The sequence below is a fragment of the Terrapene carolina genome, unplaced genomic scaffold (genome assembly GCF_002925995.2).
Source record: "Terrapene carolina triunguis isolate 2854851 unplaced genomic scaffold, T_m_triunguis-2.0 Scaffold374, whole genome shotgun sequence".
Classification (NCBI taxonomy): domain Eukaryota; kingdom Metazoa; phylum Chordata; order Testudines; family Emydidae; genus Terrapene; species Terrapene triunguis.
In genome coordinates, this window is record NW_020664725.1 from 1,673,103 (window position 1) to 1,695,798 (window position 22,696).

At 59.1% G+C, this 22,696-nt stretch overlaps 1 protein-coding gene across 1 annotated transcript in view; it reads right to left on the reverse strand.

The window, feature by feature from the left end:
* Positions 1-22,696, reverse strand: part of ROBO3 (roundabout guidance receptor 3) — a 129,786-nt gene that overhangs the window by 14,113 nt on the left and 92,977 nt on the right. Inside the window, exons 9-17 of the mRNA XM_026657876.1 lie at positions 11,950-12,155; positions 6,443-6,524; positions 4,233-4,401; positions 3,435-3,601; positions 2,557-2,678; positions 1,971-2,187; positions 1,154-1,272; positions 768-939; positions 67-261 (exon numbers count right to left, since the gene is read on the reverse strand). Of these exons, the coding sequence (XP_026513661.1) occupies positions 67-261; positions 768-939; positions 1,154-1,272; positions 1,971-2,187; positions 2,557-2,678; positions 3,435-3,601; positions 4,233-4,401; positions 6,443-6,524; positions 11,950-12,155 (1,449 nt within the window). The remainder of the gene's footprint in view (positions 1-66; positions 262-767; positions 940-1,153; positions 1,273-1,970; positions 2,188-2,556; positions 2,679-3,434; positions 3,602-4,232; positions 4,402-6,442; positions 6,525-11,949; positions 12,156-22,696) is intronic.

The following is a 22,696-nucleotide window of genomic DNA, read 5'->3' on the forward strand; positions in this document are numbered from 1 at the left end:
TGGGGGTGGTTCCTGGTGCGTGGCGGTGGGGGTTGGGGTGAGGGTGGAGGGGAGCTGGCCCCGCACCTGTGTAATGACTCAGCTCCTTCCTCTTCTTGCGGCGCCAGTAGATCCAGAGGCTGAAGCACATCAGGATGACCCAGCAGGCCCCGCCAATGCCCGCGATGAAGGCCGGCTGCTTCACCACGTCTGTGATCTGCTCGGCCAGGCTCACGTTCTCCCCACTACTGATGGGCACCGAGCCCTGGTCCAGAGCAGGCTCTGCGGTGGGTATAGGTGGCAAAGGCAAGGCAGTGAGAGGGCGTCTGCATGGCCCGCTGGGGCTGCAGGACTCATCTGTCTGTAGGGCAGAGGAGGGCAGCTGGCACATGTGCCCCTTCATGCCACAACCCCCCTCACATGGCCAGTGGCTCTGCTGCAACCCCATGAACACTGCCGGTGCCCATGTCACACACACCCCAGCAGCCAGCATCCCTCTGACCCTGGCAGGCACTGAGCCCCGACACCCACGGCAGGGACTTCCCGTCCCTGCCTGCCCTGCCTGCAGTCTGCTGAGCTCCAAGCTGCCCAGCGCCCCGGCAGCATGTCCAGACAGCGCCGTCTCACCCTCACTCCAGTGCCTTGCTGCCCCTCACCGCGCATGGGCAGTGCCCAGCGCAGCACAGCACTGCAACGACTCCAGACCTGCAAAGCCTGGGCAGGGAGGGGTGCAAAGGGAGGTCCAGGGGCGAGAGCCGCCACGTGCCCACTCTGCCGGGTGCACTCACTGATCTGGATGGTGACGGGCGCGCTCCTCACTCCTACGCCGGCGCTGGTGACAGCGGCCACCTCGGTGTGGTACAGCACTCCGGGCACCAGCCCCTGCAGCACCGCTGAGTGCACCGTGCCCTCCACGCTCCTGTTGATGTGGAAGCGGCTCTCGTTCCCCAGGCACCAGATCTGCCAGGGAGAAGACTCTGGTTACCCTTGGCTTCGGGGATGACACGGAGCAGCCTCCCTCACCCCCCCCCAGGTGCCTGGCACTGGCCCTGCCAGAGCATGCAGGCAGTGTGGGACTTGATGACTCTTGCCAGTGGGGTCGAAACCTCCAGGCAGCACCTGTGCCCAGTACATTGGATGCACTTGGTGCCCGCCCCCGGCAGTGCCACCTTACCCGGTAATCCTGGATGATGCCGTTCTGCTCGCCGGCGGGGGGCGGCTCCCACGACACGCTGATGCTGGTGCTGTTGCCCACTGTTACCACGGAAACCGCCTGAGGGGGGGCACTGGGGGCTGGGAGGGAGGAAAGAGGGTTTAGTGCTGAGTGCTGAGGGGGAGCTGCCCCATGCAGCAGTGCCCCCCCCACCCCCCCGGGACGTGGCTTGGCACTGGCGCCAAGGGGACCGGCCAACCGTGAGCACCATGCCTGGCCCCCAGAGCCTCCTGCGGGCCCCTGGACCTGCCAGGAGAGGGTGGGGACTCTGCACATGCCCAGGGAGCCGGCAGCACTGGGGGAGGACAGCAAGCCTTGCTCCCAGCCCAGGCTGTAGCTGCTCGACCATGGCTCTGATGAGCCACAGGGCACCAACACCCTGTCGGCAGAGGCTGGGGAGGGAGCCCGTCCCAGAGCATGGCCACTGGCTCCATGACAGGCACTAGGCAGCCACAGCCCATGGCCGGCGGAGCTGTCAGGCCAAGGCAGACAAGCCGAGGTAGGCATTATGGGACCATAGCGTTATGCCCAGATGCACGTCACACTCCTCCCCTCACAGCAGCGCCGGACCCCCCAGCCTTCCCTCCCCCTCTGCTCAGCGCCGGGCTCCTCTGCCCGAGGAAGCCAGGGAGCGCCAGCTGGGCAGATGTTCCTGAGGATCCCGGCCCCTCCCTGCAGACGGCTCCGCCGCTGGCCCACGGCACGGCAGCTGCCTGGGGAGATGACGGCCCTGCACTGGGGCCGAGCCCTGAGCGGGGGCTGCCACCCCCCCACTGACCTTCCTCGGGCGTGCGCACCACCAGCGCCTCGCTGTCCAGGCCCTGGAACTCGTCAAAGTAGGGGCGGAGCTTGATCTCGTATTCCTGGCCCTTGTGCAGCTCTAGCAGCACGGCGCTGCGCTGGGCCGGCGCCGGCACGTCCTGCACCAGCCAGGCGCTGCCCCGCGGGCGGTACAGCACCCGGTAGCCCTGGATGAACTGGGCCTGGCGATTCACCTGGGGAGGGGGGACCAAGCCATGGGACAGCATTGGGGAGCGCTCGCCCGTGGCCCCAACATGGCCCCCAGCCTCTGGAGAGCTGGAACCAGGCTGCTCCGCATGCTCTGCAGTCCCACCCCATCCACTGCACTGCCCCCCTCCCTCCCGACTGACACACCTCCACCCATGCCACCCACTAGCCTCCCCATGCCCTCTGCACCGCCCCTGCCCCTCCAGGCCCCCTGCTGCCCCCACCCCCTGCCTGTGCACTGCCCCTCTACGCCCCCCACCATCCACAATGCCCTGGCACGCCCACCCAGCTCTCTCTACACTTCCATGCTCGCCTCCACCTCACCACCCCTGGGCCAAGCCGGAGCCGGTACTCACAGTCCAGGACACCTGGATGGTGGTCGAGGTGAGGATGACGGGCTGCTGCAGCTGTACCACGACCTGGCCGAGCTCGCGCTGCACCTGCCGGTGATCCACCCCCTGCCTGGTGGGGCTGACGTCTGCCAACAAACCCAGCGTGAGTGCGGCGCCCGGAGTCACCCCACTGCACAGGGCAGAGGACAGAGGCACAGGCTCGGGCACAGGTGCCCCACAAGCCAGCCACTGGGCTGGGAACATAACTGTCTCCAGGTGCCCACTAGGCTCTACTGCCCAGGGAGCCTGCAGGGACGGCCAGGAGCCCCTGCCCTCTGCTGGGGCCGCTGTACCAATGGCAAGAGCTGGCTCCTGCCTCTCGGCTGCCTGGGGACACACCATTGCCCTGTGCTTCTGGAGCAGAGCCCGCAGGGCGGGCCTCGGGGAGACATCAGGGGGCTTGGGCTGGGCCCCAAAGCCCAGTGCAGGTGCTGATGGGGGAGGCGGGGGCCAAGCAGCCTCTGCATCAGGACAGGCCATGACACTCGGAGCAAGGCTGCTGGGGCACCGTGCTCGGGAAGAGGAAAGGCTCTCCCTGCTGGCCTGGGGCAACAGAAACCCGGGCAGCCTTCGGGTGTCCTTCCATCCAGCCCTCGCCCTGCTCCATGGCCAGGCCTGGGAGACCCCAACCCAGCCCAACCCCCTGCTGCTGAGCACTCCCAGCCCAACCCAGTGCATTGCCCTCCTCTCGGACCTCGCCCACCCCCTGACTGAGACCCCTGGGCCCTGCCCATCCCCCATGAGAACCCCTTGGCTCTGCCCATCCCCGCCTTCTGCTGAGCCCCCCAGGGTGGCCTTGGAGCCCCCGGCCCCTGCTTTGCCCTGTGCCCAGGCTGCCTCACCTTGCGTGCGCACCGGCTCCGAGACGGGGCTGGGGTCGCTCAGCCCGTAGGCGTTGGCGGCGCGGATGAGGAAGAGGTAGATGGTGTTGGGGTTCAGGCCGCTCACCGTGTGCTTCTCCACCCGCACGTTATCGGCCACGGTCTGCCAGGTGCTGCCTGCGGACTGGCTGCAATGGGGCATGGGGAGGGGGTGAGCCACAGCCAGGTCATCTGCCACCTCCCTGAGCTCCGGGCAGGGATGGGCAGTGCCCGGGTCCGGCCCGGCACAGGGGAGCAGCAGCAGAGCCAGGGCTCGCCACGTGAGGGCGATTCCAGAGTCCAGCAGGCCCAATGGTGCCAGGGCCCAGCACAGAGGGACTATGGAGCCGAGACCCAGCCTGGGCCAGGGCAGGGGCACTTGGCCCCTCTCTCACTGGGTGTCCGAAGGGAAAGCAGAGCCTCCTCTTGGGTTACCAGCACTGCCTGCTCCAAGTGTGAGCCCTGAGCCTGCTACCAGCCATGAGCCCCCGGTGTCACTGGCTTCACCCCTGACTCCCCCATCAGGCTGTGGGCGATGCCGCCCCGGCTGCCATCCCCTCCATGCTGACTGGGCCTGCCAGGAAGGGGCTCCTCCAGCCAGCGAGAGATGGGGGGTGGGATAGGGTCGGGCAAGGAGCCCAGAAGCACTCGGGGTGGGTTTGTGTTCCCAGCCCAGGCCCCCTGCCCCATCCCAAAGCTGGCACTCTCTGGGCCCCCCACGTTTTTGTTTTTTGGGGCCTCTCTGGTGGGTGCCCTGGGCAGCAGCGCGTGAGGCGTTACCTGAATGCTTCAATGATGTATGTGGTAGTTGCAGCACCCCCTCTCTGGGGGCTCGGCTTCCAGACCAGGGTCACGCTGTTCTTGGTGACATCGGTGACCAGCGGCACTGAGGGGGGCCCGGGGAGGTGGCCTGGCTCGGAGAGCTGCACCTGGAGGTCAGCCCCAGTCTCTAGAGAAGGACAGATTGACGGACTGACAGTGAGCTCCAGGGAGGCGCCGAGTCCAGCCCGGGCGTGTGCTCCCAGACCTGATTCCAGCTCCCAGACCTGGTTCCGGCTGGCAAATTCAGAGCCTTTCAGTGCATGGGCCCTGCTGCAAACTCAGCCCGTGTTGGCACTGCCAACTCCACCGCCGTGAGCTGAGCTGGGCTGCCACAACCGCTACCTCTGGTGGATGAGGCCAAGGGGGACATGGCAGGGGAGAGGCACAGGGCCAGGCCAGCTGCTTGTGCTGCGCCCATTTTGTGGGCGAGGGATGCCAGTTTCCAGGCCTGCCAGTGCAGCGCGGCTCACCAGCAGTCCATCCCCACACAGCGCTGGCACTGCAGTTCTGCTCTTGAAGCTCAGCACACGGGCAGGGCCCACTCCCTCGCCAGCGCTCGGTGACGTGTCCCAGGAGGAGCCAAAGGGAACGTGGGCTCAGAGCTTCCCGCAGTGGAGGAGACTTCACACCCATCTGAACCATAGGCGCCGACTCTGCGGGTGCTCCGGGGCTGGAGCACCCATGGGGAAAAATTGGTGGGTGCTTTGCACCCACCGGCAGCTCCCTGCCCGCCCCCCGCCCAGCTCACCTCCGCCTCCGCTCCTCCCCTGAGCGCACTGCGTGCCTGCTTTTTCCCCCAGCTCCGAGTGCTTGCGCCGCGAAACAGCTGTTTCGCACGGCTGGGAGAGAGGGGGGAGGAGGGGGAACGTGGAGCGCTTGGGGAAGAGATGGAGCCGGGGCAGGGATTTGGGGAAGGGGTCCAATAGGGGCAGGAAGAGGGCGGAGTTGGGGCGGGGACTTTGGGGAAGAGGTTGCAATGGGGGCGGGGCAGGGGCAGGGAAAGGCTGGAGTTGGGGCGGGGCGGCGCGAGCACCCACCAGCGCCGGGGAAAGTTGGCACCTATGATCTGAGCACAGCTGCAGGCTAGGGGCTGCTGGAACAGCAGTACAGATGCCCAGCCAGAGGGTGTGCCTGGGGTTGGGGAGCAGGGGAAGCCGGCGTGTCTGTAACTCATGTCAGTGAGTGGCACATGCAGCAACGGCGGTGGGATGTTGGCACTGGGTCCAAAGCTCTGGAGGGATGCGGTGCCTATGCCTGCAGACCTGGCGCTCCCCGGGTTTACTCACTGAGCGGCCTGTTTGCTCCTCAAAAAACCTGTCTAGGAGAACAGACAGTTCCTGCCCCAGCCATAACAACCGAGCCCGAAGGCTCGGGTTTGGTCCAGGCGCTTGGCTCGCAGGGGCCAGGCGGCCGCGGCCACGTGCAGACCGACCCCTCACCTTCTAGGGCCCGGGGCGGGGCCCACAGACCGGGGATCCCGTGTGGCAGTTACCCGCCCTGCCGGCTGTCCCGTGCAGGGGATGCAGCTCGCCAAGCAAGGCCAGCGCTAGGCTCTCCCTTGAGCGACTCTGAGCTATGCACAGGCAAGGCACCCACAGTGACAGCTGCAGGCCTAGGCAGGCCCAGGGAGGCCCATGGGCATTGACCGCAGGGGTAGGAGCCAATTGATCATCCTGTCTGAGCTCCCTCACAGCACAGGCCAGCGAGTCTCCCGCATTGCTCCTGCGTCCAGCCAAACAAGCACCTTCCCGCCCGGTGTAACCAGCAGGGACCAGCTCCTGCCCTGAGCCGCTGCTAGCGCAGCTACTGGGTGTGTCTGGGCCACTCGCCCCCACTCCCTGCTCCCAGCTCCCTGACCTGCCCCTAGCGCAGCTACTGTGTGTGTCTGGGCCACTCGCCCCCACTCCCTGCTCCCATCCCCCGACCTGTCCCTAGCGCAGCTACTGTGTGTGTCTGGCCCACTCGCCCCCACTCCCTGCTCCCATCCCCCGACCTGCCCCTAGCGCAGCTACTGGGTGTGTCTGGGCCACTCGCCCCCACTCCCTGCTCCCATCCCCCGACCTGCCCCTAGCACAGCTACTGTGTGTGTCTGGGCCCCCACTCCCTGCTCCCATCCCCCTGACCTGCCCCGACATTGCAGGGCCCAGCTGAACCGGTCCGTTACTGACCTTGCACCGCCAGGGCCCCACTCCATGTTGTCTCCCCCGTCGAGCTGGTAGCGACACAGACGTACAGCCCAGAGTCCATCACCTGCGCACACAAAGGGGAGCCAGTGAGTAGTGCAGCTGCCATGGGTGAGTCTCTGGCCAGGATGGGACACCATCTGCACACCCAGAGGGTGCTGTGCACGAGGCTCCGTTCTTGGGTCCCTTTGTAGTGCCGGGACTGCTGACACCCCCCCTGCCCGCCATGCCCTCGGGGCCAGCCAGGCTGCAGCCTGGGGAGGAGTTGTCTGGGGAAGGCATCCGGCTCTCCATGAGAGGAGCTGAGTTTCCACCGGCTGGATCGGCAGCTGGCTGCACGTTTCCTTGGGAGAGACGAAACTGCAACAGCCACCCCAAGCTGTGTAACAGAGCCTGGTCCCGGCCGGGTTTCTGCTCAGATGGGAGCAGCTCCAGGAGGGCAGGTGGCCTGTGTGTCTGGGCATTGCTGCCCCTCCTGCACTGCCCCGCAAGGGGCAGAAGGCTGCCAGGGGGTATAACTCAGGGGGTCAGCGAGGGGGGCCTGGGCCTCGGGGAGTGACGCTCATGGATCGTGGCTGAGGGCTGTCATACGCACAGCATGAGCTGGGCAGGGAGGGTCAGAGCCGCAGGCTCCCTGGGGCGGCACGGGGCTGAGCGCAGCGATGGAGTGAGCCAGTCTCTGAGCCCTTCCCGCAATGCTGTGCCATTTCGAGATCCCAGTGACAATAAATGGCACATCAGTGTCCAGGGACTTCTCAGCCTGAGTTTCAGGGAATGCCTGCCTGCTGGAGGTGCCAGGGCCTGGCACAGCCCAGCCTGCTATCCGCAGTGATCCCCTGGCACCGCCCTCAGCAGGATGCCACCGCATGGCGCTGCCACGCACACTCCACACTGCTGGAGCTGGGAGGTGAGGGCTGCAGGGTATGGGGAGCTCCACTGGCAGAGCAAGGCCTGGGGCAATGTCCTCTGAGCAGGGCAGAGGGTGGCTGCAGACAGGCTGTGCAGAGAGCGTCGGGGGAGCCCCAGCCGGGGAGGCAGCAGGCCTGGGGGACAGGAGGGCAGCATGCGCAGGGGGGAACGGAGGGAACACTTTAACGCGCCCGTCAGGTGGGGCTGTCCGTGTGGCAGGAGCTGCCCCACTTTCTCCCACGAAGCAGCATGGCCTGAGGAGGTGGCCGTCCCTGGGGACCATTAACTCATGCTAGCCCTGCTAGCCGCCTGACAGCTCTCATTGCTTCCTGGGCACAGAGCCACAACTGCTATCCACCGATGCTATTAGGTGCGCCGGGAGCCGGCAGATGCATTAACCTCCTGACTCGCGCACAACGGCGGCCCAAAGCGAACGTGAAATAGTTCGCTCCCCGCTGACGCCTGCCATCAATGTTTAAAGCACTGTTTAGCGTGAGCGGTGTGTTTTGATAAGTAATTTATGAATAACCTCCACTTTACCCCGGCGCCGCGTCTGACTCCGCCGCGCCAGGCTGCAGACGCGCCCAGCCTGCCTCCAGGCCAGGGGGGGGACCGCAGCTCCCACAGCACCCCAGCCGTGCCCACCCAGCAGCCCTGCACAAGATAGCCCCTATGCCCACCTCCCGGAGACAGGAGCCGGCCTGCTCACTGCTGTTATCATGGCTGAATGCCCCATTCCCGTCAGGTGAGCAGGGCCCCATGGTACCAGGTACCCTGCCCTCCCCATCTGAATGCAGGAAAGGCTGCAACAGGTGTGGTTAACCGACAGGTGAGGGTGGGGGAGGGAGGGCGTGGCAGCACACTGTGGCTACATCAGGTGGTGCACAGCCGGGGGACTCAGCGCCCATGGGGAGCAGGGCGTTCTTTGGAATGAGGCCCGGTCCCAAATGGCATTTAGTGCCTGGAACCAGTAGTGCTGTCAGCCAGCCTGCACCCCTGCTAGGGGCCCCCAGCACTCCCCGCAGAGAGCTGCTGTTCCCAAGGGTGCTCGGGGCTCTTTGTTCTGCTCCGCCACCCCCCCCCCGCCAAATCTGCTCTTTAAAAATAAACGATGGGTGCATGCATGGACACACAGGTGTACGTGCTCACACACACGTGTGCTTGTGTGCACCCCCACCCCCACATGTGCACACACACTTTAAGACTCTACTGCTGCGTAATTCGCGCGCACACAGAAAAAAACCCACTGCTCTCCCTTTCCCCCCGCCCAGCCCACTGCCACAGTTCAAACGCTGCCCACGCAGAGGAAGTGCCATCCCTAGGGCCAAGCCCCCAGAGCTGAGCGGGGCCTTGTCTCCACGGGAGAGCGTCACCACCTTAAGTGCCGATGTGATTTCAAGCTTATGTAGTCCAACTGGTGCAAGGTTAGGTGGACGTCTAACCCTGGGTTAGTTTAAATCAACTAGGACGGAGTTAGGCCTGGGGCCAGATTTTGAGAAGTGTTTAAGCGTTGCTCAGCTTCGTGTTACAAGGCCTAAGTGACTTAGGAGTCTGAGGGCATGTCTACACTACACGCTATGGCTCTGCACTTAACAGGGATGCGCTGCAGCGCTGGGCTGTAGATCCTTCCTACATCGATGGAAGGGGTTTTTCTATGGATGCAGGTAAACCAATGGAAGCACCGAGGTGAGGGCTACCTGAGGTGAGGCATCCACACTAAGGGTGAGGGCTACCTGCCTGTGGTGCTCAGGGCACAAAACTCTTGTAGCTGGGCCGACCAAAGTTTTAGGTGTAGACCAGGCGTAAGTCTCATTTTCAAAATGACTTAGGGCTTGCCTAGACATCAAACGCTGCAGCAGAGAGGCCCTAGCTGGGTTGACTCCAGGGTCAGGACAGTTTAACTGGGTCGCTCAGGGGTGTGGGTTTATACTGACCTAATTTCAGCCCATTTCAGATTGTAAGTCTCATTGAAAGTCAATGGGATTTGACTTTCTTATGTCACTCACACTTTGCAGTGCTAAGCAACACCAAAACACCTTCACACATGTAGGCCTTGGCACACAAATACTGTACCTGTGCAACTGTACTGGGAGAGCAAAGGTGGTAGCAGCCTCTCCTCCATCCCCAGGGGTATACAGTTCTCAGGGGATAAAGGTGCTCTGTCCCATTGCTGCTGTTCCAGCACAGGGAGGAGAATAAGTGATCCTGGAAGAAGACACCTTTACTGTGATGTTTCTGGTATGACTATAAACGCTTGCTGTAGTTACACTGGCCAGCCCGGTAGAACAGCGCTCGGGGGTTAGTTCCCGTTGCTCGAGGAGCAGTAGAAGTCACTCCTCTAGCAGAATGAGTGTGCTCCCAGGGGTCAGCCCAGTGTCGCAGGACCCAGACACTGGCTGGACTCTCCTGCGCAGGGCGGGCTCAGGGACGCTCCTGCTCCCTGGATCTGCTGAAGGTGCACACCCCATGTTGCTCTGCCTGCTCCTGCCAGCCTAGCCAGTTTGGGGACCCCTCCGCCTCCATCTGACTCTCTCCTGGGGTATTTCACAGGTGGAACCAGTGCTGTAAACAACAGAGCCCAGGCCAGTCCACCTGACTGAGGAGCATGGCAGTCTGGCAAGACAGGTGAGGAAATCAATGTTTCTTCCTCTTCCAGTAAAGCCGCTTCCATCTCCTCCCGCCCGCTATGGTCCAGTGCAGTGACGGGTCGCGACCCTGATTCAGTTCAAACAGTGACGCGGAGTGCAACTAACGAGCCAGCGATTCCAGGAGTAAGCGCCCAGCACACCAAGGTACTCAGTCACTAGAAATAAACGTGACCCTCCAAAGCTGTGGTGAACAAAGGGCCTGCTTTCCCCTTGCCTGCCCTTGGGCAGCCATGGACACTAGTGCACGGGTGTGAAACGCTGCCCAATGGGAGCAGCAGCATTTCACGCCTGTGGTGCACAAGGGCGGGGCAATCAGGAATTGGGTCCAATAAGCCCATACCACGAGAGGCCAACCTAACAAACCCATCCCTGCAGGGAGCAAGAGCCTGGCTAGCCCTGGCATCACACTGGCTTCCTGCACTGGGCGCAGCTGCAACCCTGCCCTCTGCCCTCCAACCCTGGCCCGGCTCAGCCCTGGGGCTCCTCTCTCCCAGAGCCGCCTCTGCCTGGGGCAGCAGCACTGGCACCGCGGCAGGATTTCCCTGCCCACTCCAGCTCCACACCCGTCCCTTGCACCTCACACCAGCGGGGGGACCAGGGGAGCGTGGAAAAGCCAGTGGGATGCAGTGGCCGTCAAGGTCAATTTGGGAGGGGATCCCAGGGGCTTTTGGAGGTGTGGGGAGAAGAGTGGAAGGGCTCATTGCCCAGCCCCCTGCCCCAGCCTGTCCCCATCGTCCCCCCCTCCCCTGTCTGTGTCTGAGCCAGGCTGCCAGGGCAATGGGGAGAGCCCGGGGAGATGCTTGGCTCCCCTGGCCCAGCAGCTGGGTGGGGGACATGCTGTCCCGTCCTCCTGCTCCTGCTGCTAACACTGCCTGTGTTGCTGCTGCCTTGATTTCTGCAGTCCCTTCCCTTCCAGCCAAGCACCTGGTAGTCTGTCCTCTGCTCACCCCCCTTGGCATCCCCACACGGGAAGCCCCTGGCCTTTGCTGCCAGGGCTCTTTGTAACTTAGCTCCCACCTACCTCCCTGCTCACTTCCTGCCTTACGGGTCCCCTCCTTTCCCTCGGCCTCCTGCTCCTGGATTCCTGCCTTCATTTCTGCTGTCCCGCTATGTCCAGCCCAGCCCCCAGCCCCCGATTCGGCTCCTGGCCGTTACACTCGTTCCTTTCTCTCCTGGTGGCTTGCGTTGGCGAGGCCGGCTGGGCCAGCGGTCTGGGCCCTCGCTCACGACGTAGGAGACCTGCACCCAAGTCCCTGCTCTACCCCAGAGACTGCCTCTGGGCCTCGAGCAAGTCACTTAGGGCCAGATTTGTAAAGGTATTTAGGTGCCTAGTGGGATTTTCCAAAGCGCCTAACTCCCACTGATTTCAATCTGCCTCGCCTGGTCCCGGAATACCTATCAAAATCTGGCCCTCCGGCTCTGTGCTTCAGCTGCCACGCGTGCAGTGAGGATAAAGCACTTTGCGGCCACACAGGGATTCAGGGACCTGCACCGTGAGACCTGCTAGGGCACCTCTACGAATAACTGCACGGCGGTCTTACCAAGAAGGGGGAGTCAATTTAAAGCAGAACGCAGCCAGGAAAGCTGTACTATGCCAGGTGGACCAATGCACGCAGCAGATTAAATAATCCAGTGTACCTGCATCATGCCATGGGGCTGTTCAAAAATGTCTCCGGTCCAACTGGAGCATCAACAGAACATCACAGGACAAAACTGAAAGGCCCAGTAAAGCGGCAGATTGCAAAGGCATGTGTGCCACTGGGTCTCAAAGAGACGCCGCGTGAGCAGAGTCAGAACAGCAGCGACAGCTTTAGGGGCTCTGTGATTTCTACACCCCACCAGGACCCACTGCGCTTCCAGGACTAACAGAGCTAGCACCAGCTGCCAACTCCTCCCTAGGGAACAAAGCTGGGGGGAGGGGCAGCAGCAGCTTACCTGCACGTTTGTGATCTGCAGAGTCCCGTTGTCTAACAGGCTGACCCTGGGGTCCCTGCCCACAACCTGCTGCCCATCTTTCAGCCACTGGATGCTAGGCAGCGGGTTCCCGGTCACATGACATTGCAGCTGGGCTGTAGCATCCGCGGCCAGCGTCTGATTGGCGGGCCCTCGGCGGATGATTGGCGGGATGCGGTCGGATGTCACTTAAGGGAAAAAGCCCAGAGCAGGTGTTAGCGGCTCTCCTGGCCTGCGTCGAGGGCAGAAAACACCCAGCCCTGCTATTGAAGGACCACGTCCTGTACCACGCCCCCTCCCCCAGGTTAGCCGGCCCCACCACGGCAGTGCGACAGCCTCTGAACAGCTCCTCAGCAGGTGCCACATGGGCAGCAGAGAGGAAGCTCCATGCCCCTCATCCGGTCATGGTGCCCACCCCGCCCCAAGGAGCCAGCCTGGCCCGCTGGGAGAGGGCAGAGACCCAGGCCCGTATGATCCTTGCACTGTCTGCTGAGGCTCCCCCATGGGCCCAGGAGCGTCCGTTTGGTGGCAGGGTTGCTGCAGTAAGAAGCCCACCCAGCCCAGCACCCCAGAGACCCTGCCTCTGGGATGGCAATGTGAGACTCCCCAAGCAGCCCCAAACTCGCCCCACACAGACCTGCCCCTCCCAGCACAAGGGAGCTCCCACTGAGGCCCCTCCCGTGGGCAGCGCCGCGACACCCCCCCCCCCCCGAGGCCTCTCCCATGGGAAGCACCATGACACCCCCTCCCCCCCTGAGGCCCCTACCAAGGGCTCTCCTTAGACGGCACTAGGCACCCGATGCGCCCAAGGGGTAGCTAAACTGCTCCACTCTCTGGAGCACCAGCCTTCCTCTGAACAGGGCAATGGGCACAGCCGACCCCGGGTGCCCCATCTCCCTGTGCTACTGCCCCGTGGGTGGCTCTGAGCCTCTCCCCACACGCACCCCTAGTGCTGCACCCTGCTGACAGCTCCGCGCTCACCTTCCTTTGCTGGCCTGTCTGTGACCCATAAATCAGGGGGCCAATTAGAAACAGGCATTTGTGGTGGACGCAGAGGCCTTGGAGCTCAGGCTGTGCTGACTGGGCTGCAGGGGAGGGCATGGGGCAGCTGAGCCGGAGTGCCATGGCAGCAATGTGCCAGCCCCAGGGGAAGGGGGAGCGTGTTGTGCCAGCAGCCACAGCTGGCAGCCAGAGAGCAAGAAGCACACAATGCAGATAGCTAGATGGTGGGTGCCAGGCCACGGAGACCCAGAGTGCAGAGATTGGGGAACAGAGTGGGAGGTGGCTTCATCTCCTTGGCCCCTCCTATGCTGGGAAAGTGACCAGTGGGGGACCACGGCTAACAGGGGATCTGGGAATTGGCTTCAGACACCACAGCAGAGTGGCAGGCCCCATCTGGCCTGGAGCACACAGGACAGGAAGAGCTGGCACAGACAGAGACGGGAACCCAGCACCTGGTTCCTGTGTCATTTACACTCACACACCACGTGCGAGACGCAGGACACACCCCATGCCAGTGGGCCCAAGGCAGCCCAGGAGTGCGAGAGCTGGCTGGAGGGCAGGGTCACCCGCTCACTCAGCAGGCTGTGGGTCAAGTCCTCCACACCAGAGAACATCCGTTGTCGGTAGCGGGGAGGCCCAAGGTGCAGCACGGGCAGCAGAGAGGGGGGTTATTAGTCGCCAGCCCTCGCAGGACTCTTGTCAAGCTGTCAGAATGGGCTGGCTTTGGACTGGCAGTGCTGCCCCACAACGTGGCTGCCAGGAGCCAGGGCGCAGAGAGGCCTGTGGGCACCGTATCTTGTGGGGCAGGCCAGCGTGAGGGGCAAAGGGAGGCCTGTCTGGTGAGACCTGAGGCAAGCATTTCATTAGCATAAAAACCTAAAACTAGCTTAGAAGCTGTAAACAAGACACTTGAGTGGTCAAAGTCATGTAGAGAACTCCCAGGCTAAGAGGGACAAATTCCAGCCTACATGCATAAGATGTGGAAAAAGTCATAACCCAAGAGATGATGCATGTGCAGCCAGAGGTGTGCAGTGTAATAAATGTATAAAATATGGACATTTTGGAGCTGTTTGCTGCACCAAAGTAGTCAGGGAGTTGACTCATATTACACACAATTCAGAGCCTTTGTTTCTGGGATCTCTCACTTGTGATGACACAAAGCCTGTCTGGAGAGTGAAACTAAATATTCACGGCAAGACTATTGACTTTAAAATTGACTCAGGAGCAGACATCACAGTCATCTCAGAAGGGAACTCCTCCCAGAGCTGAAGTCACCTGACACTGCTTTGACTAGCTCTGGAGGTATTCTGAACTGCATGGGCCAGTTCACCACAGAAACAACTTACAAAGACAAAAGCTTTGCATTCAGAGTGTATGTGATGAACGGATGACAGACCAACAACCTTTTCAGCCGCAGTGTGGCAGCCATGATGGGCCTAGCAAGAAAGGTGGAAGAACTTGATTGAGAATTTGATGATATTGGACTTTTGAATTGAGATCCAGTACAAATCAGCTTGAGAGACAATGCTGGACCATACAGTAGACGAACACCTGTACCAGCCAGATCTTGGAAGAGACTAGCGGCAGATTTATGCAGATTCAGGGGACATCATTACCTGGTCGTTGTGGACTTTTTCAGTTACATAGAAATAATGTACTTGAAAGTCATAACGTGTCACAGTGTTATTGAGAAACTGAAGTGCACTTTTGCTCACTTCTGTATTAGAGAATAACTGGTGATGGACAATGGATCATGATTCACCGCAGCAGAATTTATGTCATTCAGAAGGAAATATGATATTGATCATATTACTAGTAGTGAATGGAGAGCTGTACAGACAACCAAGAAAATCCTACAGCAGAAAGATCCACTCCTTGCTCTTCTGAGTTACAGATCAACACCAATAGCATCTACTGGATATAGTCCAGCACAACTCCTGATGGGAAGACAACTCAGAAGTACTGTTCCAACTTGGGAAAAGAATCTGTCTCCACAGTGGCCAGACATTAAGCCAAATTGGATAAAAAGCAAAAAGCCCACAAACACTTTTACAACAGACATCACTCATTTAGAGAACTGCCAGGTCTAGAACCTGGTGACCGTGTTTATGTCAAAGCGGATGGAGAAAAAGGATGTCCAGCTGTCATGAAAAAAAAAATTTCATTGCCCAGATCATATGCGATTGAGACCAACAGTGGAGAGTTCAACAGAAACTGTTGACATCTAGTTTGTTCCTCAGACAGAACAATCCACAGAGCAAACTCTACAGCTGGCGGACACAAAACAAGAAGATGACTCAAGAATTCCAAACTGACCACAGCCAGCTGTTGTAACTACCGGACAAGCCAGGTGTTATGTGTTTGGGTCCTGTAATTAAAAAACCCAGTACGATTCAGAGATCCTTAACAAACTGATACATACTGAGCTTCAGAGACAGCATGATAATGTAAATATAGGCATGTAGAACTTAAAGGGGGAGATGTAGTGGAACGCTACACTGTATTATACAGTTCAGCCACTAGACTTCACTGTGTGTAAAATACCGTATTTAAGCAATCCTCAGCCATACCTGGCACAGCATTAAAGGATCTGATGCTGAACACAGCTGAGGTGTAGAGGCGAGCTCTATGACCTGTCCACATCTGGTACAGGGACATGGCAGATGTGAACAGGGCTTGCCCCACCATGGCTTTGAGTCATTTGAGAATTTGCCTTTGTAGCCCTAATGCTGGGAGGTTTTCTGTGACGTGGCTTGTTTTATGCAGAAGCTGACAACGCCCCCCAGGAGCTAAACAACTCAACTCCAGTTCTGTCTGGCAGGAGCCAGCCGCACCAGAAACGCGGCTGTTGTTGTTCTAAACAGGATCTATGCTAATTTTTAAACAAGACTGAAGTGGGTGGCTCGCATGTCATCGTCGCTCAGCGGCTGGCTGACGGCCTCCAATTTGCATACAGGCTGGCCACCAGCATTCAGAGCCTCAGCCACTGGCCTGGCTGGCATTAGCAAACAGCTCAGCTAAAATGGCGGCCAGCCACATGGGGCCACTTTCTAAACTCTGGGGGTTTTGGGGGTGTTAATCCTAATTTGAGAAATGTGGCTTTGGGGGCATAAATCAGTGTTCTGGGCCATAATGGTGACTGCCAGGGCCTCCGCTGGCAGAGATGCCAGCTCATTTCACATCAACTGCACAGACATGCACCAGAAAGTCATATCCCAGAATAGGACAAAAGAGCCAGTGATGGAACACAGCTGCTTCCCCCTCTGTGCTCTGTCTGCCTTATAAAGCATCACTGTTCCTTTAAGAAGCTGGCACATTATCATCTGCAGAACAACTTGGCAGTCCACACGGAAGAGGAAGGACAGGTGCTGGGGAGTCCACAGGCTCCTCAGTGGGTGACGGGGCCAAAGAGACAGGGGATGAGAGCAAAATTAACACCATTCTGCCCTAATCTCGTAGTCCAGTGACCAGGCTGCGTTGGGTACTGGGCTAGAACTGGGGCACAACGTCCTGGGACGGCCTTTGGGCGTGAAACTCCTCACATGGGACTTGTCGCCCTTTGGAGTCTCCGTACGAGTCGTGCTCGGTTTCTTTCCATAAATGTTTAATAGGAAGGATTTGAAATTGGTCTGAGGCTGATGGGCCAGAACAGTTTTTGTCAACAGATCATCTTTTACAAGCCACTGTTCAGCTCCATGGAGGCTGGCAGAGAGGTGAACGTTGAGCAATCTGGGGGAAGGGACAGTGTTAGAAAAGAGTCACGTAGGACTAAGGGCCACTGTTTACTATTATGCTTCATAACATTTGTTCTCGTCTCTCCTGTGTAGGTTTTTATGCCATGCTCCTACAGCCAGGGCTGGAGAATCAGCTCTTTGCCAGACCCTCACAAGGAGGGATAGCTCAGTGGTTTGATCATTGGCCTGCTAAACGTAGGGTTGTGAGCTCAATCCTTGAGGGGGCCATTTAGGGATCGGGGGGGGAATCTGTTAGGGGTGGTAGTTGGTCCTGCTGTGAAGGCAAGGGACTGGATTCAAGGTCCTTTCCAGTTCTATGAGATAGGTATATTTCTATATTGCAGAATGGCAGCCATCACCCACTGTTCTCAATGGGATTAGGACCACAGGCTACCCTCAATTACAATGGGACATCTTGTGACAGCCTGTACGCCTATGCTCACTCTTTTTACAAAACTATGATACATTTTGTACAAAGTATGCCTTGTGAGGTATCATTTGGAAACTCATAATCTGCTGAGCATTATTGTCTAGGTAAAATACATGTGGCGACATTGTATGTAAAATTATAAAATTCTACTGTATGACATTGCTGTACTGTATGACATTGCTGAGACATGTTCCAAGTTTAAAAAACAGCCTCAGACCAGTTCCTCAAAAACAAAAGACTAGTCAACACCTCAGCCAGGTGCCAACAAAATCAAGTGGACTATCAGCTGGGTAAATGGCCATTCTTTGGCAAGAAGAAGAGTGTGAAAGAGACATTTACATTTTGGGTTGGGGGTTCCAGTGTGACAGACTAGCTGTCGCCTATACCCCTGCTGGAGATAATCCTCAAAGAGGAGAGAAAGGTATAAGAATAGAGGACGCTCTACACAACTACCTTTCTCCTCCATTCCTTTCTGCTCACGGCAGTATCAATGCCTGAAGAAACACTGAACTGGGGAGGGGTCCTGGCCTGGAGGCTTTCACCCAGTAAAGACTGCAAAGAGCAGGTGGTGAGAAAAGCCTTTGCTTTGAATTCATTTAGCTCACTAAGTTAGGTATTAGTTTGCATTTTATCTTCTTTTTTTTCTGTATCCAACTCTGACTTTTATGCCTCATTACTTGTAATCACTTAAAATCTTCCTGCAGTTCATAAACTTGTTTTATTATTTTATCTAAACCAGTTTGTGCTTGGATTGAAGTGTTTGGGACCCTGCAGCTGAGTAACAGGGTTTGTGCATATCATTTTCTATTAATGAAATGGCAGGCTTTCTATGAGCTTGTACCGAACAGATGGAAAGAGCTGGGCAGTACAAGACACACATTTCAGGGGGCAAGTCTGGGAGTGGGACTTTGCTGGGGTCGCCCTGTAATGTAATTCATGAGTGATTAGCTGTAACACTCATACAATTCAGCTGGGAGTGATTTACATGCTAGAGGCTGTGTGTGAGCAGGCCAGGAGTGGTAGCTCTTACAGCGAAGCAGTGTTAAAGGCACCCCAGGTTGGAGATTTCAGGGGAGACAGCTGTCCATCTGTCCAGATTGTACCCTGGGCAATGTCACACATTTCCTTACAGCATGGGCAGGACGCTATTTACCCTAGTAAAACTGGCCACTGCCTCTAAAGCCAAGCTGCCCTGAGTGCTGACGACAGCCTTGATGCTGGGAACAGGCCAAGGGGCACACTGGGAGAGGAGGGGAATCCAAGGCACTGGGGTGCTGGGGGAAAGTGGGGACCAGGGAGGGACACTAGAGGTATGGGTGGGGGGGGGGTTAAAAGGAGACAGAGGGGGCAGGTGAGTACGAGAAGCTGAGGGAGACTGAGAGGAAAGGAAGGGCAAGGGAAGCCCAGGAGATAATGGGGAGAATGGGAGGGCAGATGGGAGGGGACAGAAGACTGGGTGTGGGAGGCTGGGCTTGATAGGGGAGAGCAGGTAGCCTGGTATTCCCCAGCCTAGCGGATGGAGGGAGAAGACTGGGTGGGGGAGGCTGGGTTTGATAGGGGAGGTGGGGGAGGCTGGGTTTGATAGGGGAGGCAGGGTAGCCTGGTATTCCCCAGCCCAGCGGATGCGGGGGAGAAGACTGGGTGGGGGAGGCTGGGTTTGATAGGGAAGGGGCAGGTAGCCTGGTATTCCCCAGCCCAGCGGATGGGGGGAGAAGACTGGGTGGGGGAGGCTGGGTTTGCTAGGGAAGGGCAGGTAGCCTGGTATTCCCCAGCCCAGTGGATGGGGTGGGGGAGCCCCCATTTGTGCAGAGACGGTAGGATTGTGAGCCTGGAAGGATCTTGCGCAGGTTGGGAGGGTGGTTCGAAACAGACCCAGCCTCCACCCTGGATAGAGCAGGGAGGGGCAGTGAGGGGAAACGGGGCGGGGCTTGTCTGGCCATGGGGATGAGGCAGTGCAGTGCTTGGCGGGTGCCACCCCTTCGGGGCAGAGCCAAGGTTGTGGGTTGTGGTGTACGGGGGACGGGGGATGCACTGAGAGGGGCTCGGCTCCCCACGTCCTTGCTTTTGTGGGTCAGCGTCAGGCATGCTGTGTGTGTAGCGACCTTTCCAATGCCCACAGAACGCTGTGTCCCTCATTCTCAGAGGGTCCCCAGCACCCACTGCCCCACACCCACACGGATGTGGTTTCAGGCATGACTAGCCATTGCAGATGCTTCAAATTTCAGGTGCCCGACCTGTGACGGGGCCTGCAGGCACTGGATTGTACACCTGGTCCTTAACTACCCCCATCACTGTTGTACCTGGGCACTCATAGTCGGTAAGCTCACATCACCCCTGGGAGGCAGGGAAGCGCTATCCCCCCGTTTTACAGAGGACCATTGACACAGAGAGACTAAGGCACTTGCCCAAGGTAACACAGCAAATCAGTGGCAGGGCAGGGAACTGGCCCCAGCTCTCGCATGGCCCAGGCTAGCTACTGAGCCACCTTTCCCTTCTACTATTGTTCCAAGAACTCATGGTGCTGTGACACTGATGCTACCCTGCCAGCTGTGTCCCTGCCCCTCTCCCCGCACGGATCACAGCTATCGGAGCACACGCTGCAAACATGGGAGAGCTGGGGCAGCAGGGTGTGTGTGTGTTTGTGGGGGAGAGCCCAGGGCTGGGGCGGCAGGGGGGTGCAGGTCAGGGGGTGAGAGCCCAGGGCTGGGGAGGCAGGGGGGTGCGGGTGGTGGAGAAGAGCCCAGGGCTGGGGCGGCAGGGGGGTGCGGCGAGGAGCCCAGGGCTGGGACGGGGGGCAGCCAAAAATTTTTTTGCTTGGGGCGGCAAAAAACCTAGAGCCGGCCCTGGGTGCAGAGTCCGGTCAGGCCTACTCTCCCCTCCCTCTGCTGCGAGTGTCACCATGGTGACGCCCATAAGGGGCAGCCTCCACAGCATTAACGATGACCCACCCCCACCCTAACTACCCCAACCAAGAAGAGACAAGCTTCCACCTGAGCCAGCACCCTAAAGACGTTCAGCTCAGCAGCCCAGGAGACTGCAGGATCCGCCCATTATTTATGACCCTAATTACTCTCCATTGATTGGGAAGCAGTGGCTGGACAAAGAGCCCCGGAGAGTTCACCCAGAATTGAATTTGCCAGTAACAACCAGCCACGAAAGTGCACGGGAGAAGGAGAACAAACCCCAGCCAAGGTGAAGGAGCTGGCTCAGACAGAAATCAGCTGGCAGCAGGCAGGCACCACACTCAGTATTGGCAAGGGGGCGGCTCACCGGCGTTTCCCTGGCCTCCCGCGCAGCAGACAAAGTGCCTGACAGCATCACTGGTGACGTGGGCGCAACGAGCAGGATGCTACAGGCCACAGCTGCGTCCTGCCCTGGCCTTGTGCTCTCATCTGGCAGAGGCCTGGCTCCCGGTTCCGGATTGTGACTCGCCAGGGCCGTGCCCTCTTGTTAACAGGCCCCTGGTCGGAACAGGCGCTCCACAAGATACAGACACATGAAGTGTCACATAAAGGCCAGGGACGGCTCATCTGCCGCTGCGGAGTGCTGTGCTGTCTAGCCACCCTCTCGCTGCAGGAAGCCATCTGTGCTGCGGAATTAGGATTCTGGGTTACACTCTCTTTGTCCAACAGTTGCCATTAATCACCTCGCCCTTGTCAGCTGGGCTGATGGATCAGGTGTTACCAGAAAACCCAAATCACCAGGGAGTGCAGGGAGGGAGCTCCCGTGCTGCCCAGCTCAGGGGAGAAATAAGGGAATACAAAGGCTTCCCTCTAGTAGGTACCATCTGCTGGGCGCTCACTGGCCTGCGTGCAAGGAGACTGGTGGGAAGCACAAAGGGGAGAGGGTGGTTTCCACACTGGCAGCCCCAGCAGAGGCCAGAGGCGTAACATGCCATGGGGGCGAGCTGCCCTCTCGTATCGACAGACGGTTGCTCCAGCTCAGGATTGGGGCATGGCAGTGGGCTAGTGCAAGGTCTCTGCACACGCTGGGCCCATGCCGCCACAGTGCAGAGCTGGGTTCAGGAAATGGTGCTGGGCCATCTGTGTCTCTCCTGGCTTTGCTGGGAATAGGTTTAACCATCTCAGTGGAGTTAAATCGACGACGCCCTCCTTAAGCGGACACAGGTGTATCAGTACATGTCGGGTCAAGAACCAGCAGAAGCTACGCTGGTGGCAAGCACAATTGTGCTGGTATAACTGCATCCCCCTGCCAAGTATGAGTTTTCAGATCCATACCAAGCAATACGTTGTGCACACGGTGAGGTGAAGCCCTGAGGTGGCCGGCATGGAGTGCAGCACCGCTCGCACCTTGGCATGCTGTGCTGTCAGCGTGGCCTTTGGAGAGCACAGCCCTCCGTCGGCATTTCCAAGCCGGGCTCCCACCAATGGGGTTTCAAAGTGACACTTGCTGCCCTTCAGGGATTGGTCCCCCAATTTAGGTTTAATTAAACAACCCAAACGAGCGAACAGCACTAACAGAATTCTTTTCAGTCCCTGCCTGTAACCTGGCCCCTGCGCTGTCTGTAACAACCGACGCAGCGCGGCGCTAGCGCCTGCGGATTGCCAAGGAAACTCACACAGGAACTGACAAAGCAGGACGCTGTCTGGGCTGTGCAGAGAGGAAGGCAAAGAGCATCGCTTGATATGGCCCCATCCATTATTGCACACACTGGTCGTGCCACCTGACAGCGTTCACGGGAGAAGAGTTTGTTTGGACAAAGCACAGGATGCCTGCGGGAGGGGGCGGTGGGTGGGCAGGGGGGAGACAGGCTCCACAAAGGTGGGAAGGAAGCCTGCCTGTTCAGCTGGGTTTTTAACAAGAAACCCCTTAAAGAAAGGCAAGGATTTTATTTGCATAAAAGGAGAGTCTCTCTGCTAAGGACTTGCTCGAAGCCATGGTTCCTATAACACCTCCCGAGTCCTGGCTAATGCCAAGGAAACTCAAATGAAATTCACAGCAGGAGAGTTCAGAGAAAATGCCAGAAAACTTCACAGGAACAAATTCCACTGGCAAAGCCGGGGCTGCAGCTCCCCAGGCAGGGGCAGCAGCTCCGTTCCCGTCCTCGCTGCTCAGACATTCCCGGGCTGTTTGCAGTTCCACAAGGGAACCAGCTGGGGGCCCTGTGCAGGGCTGTGCCAGTCCCTCGCTCTGCACATGCTGGTCTGCGCCCTACCAAATCCCATTGCAACCAGGGTAGAGCAGCCAGACCTTGCTGCACATCCAGCTGGGGTGTGGTGTCAGGGTCCCACCAAGCCTTTGTGAGCTGACAGCTGGGTTCCCACTGGAGATGGGCTGAGTGAGGGGTGACCACTGCAAACCTGGGGAGCCTGAACCACTGACCCAGCAGCTGCAGGAGCAACTGGCTCCCTCTCCAAGGGTAGAGCTACAGGACGGGCACCATCCCACTGTGGCTGGGGTGCCGGAGCTCTGCCGGCACAACCCGGTCGTACAGACGCAGCCCACGCCGACGGAAGGGGCTTTTCCGTCGGTGTAGGAACGCCACCTCCCCGAACGACAGAAGCATTCTTCTGTTGGTGTAGTGGAGGTGCGGTCGGATCTG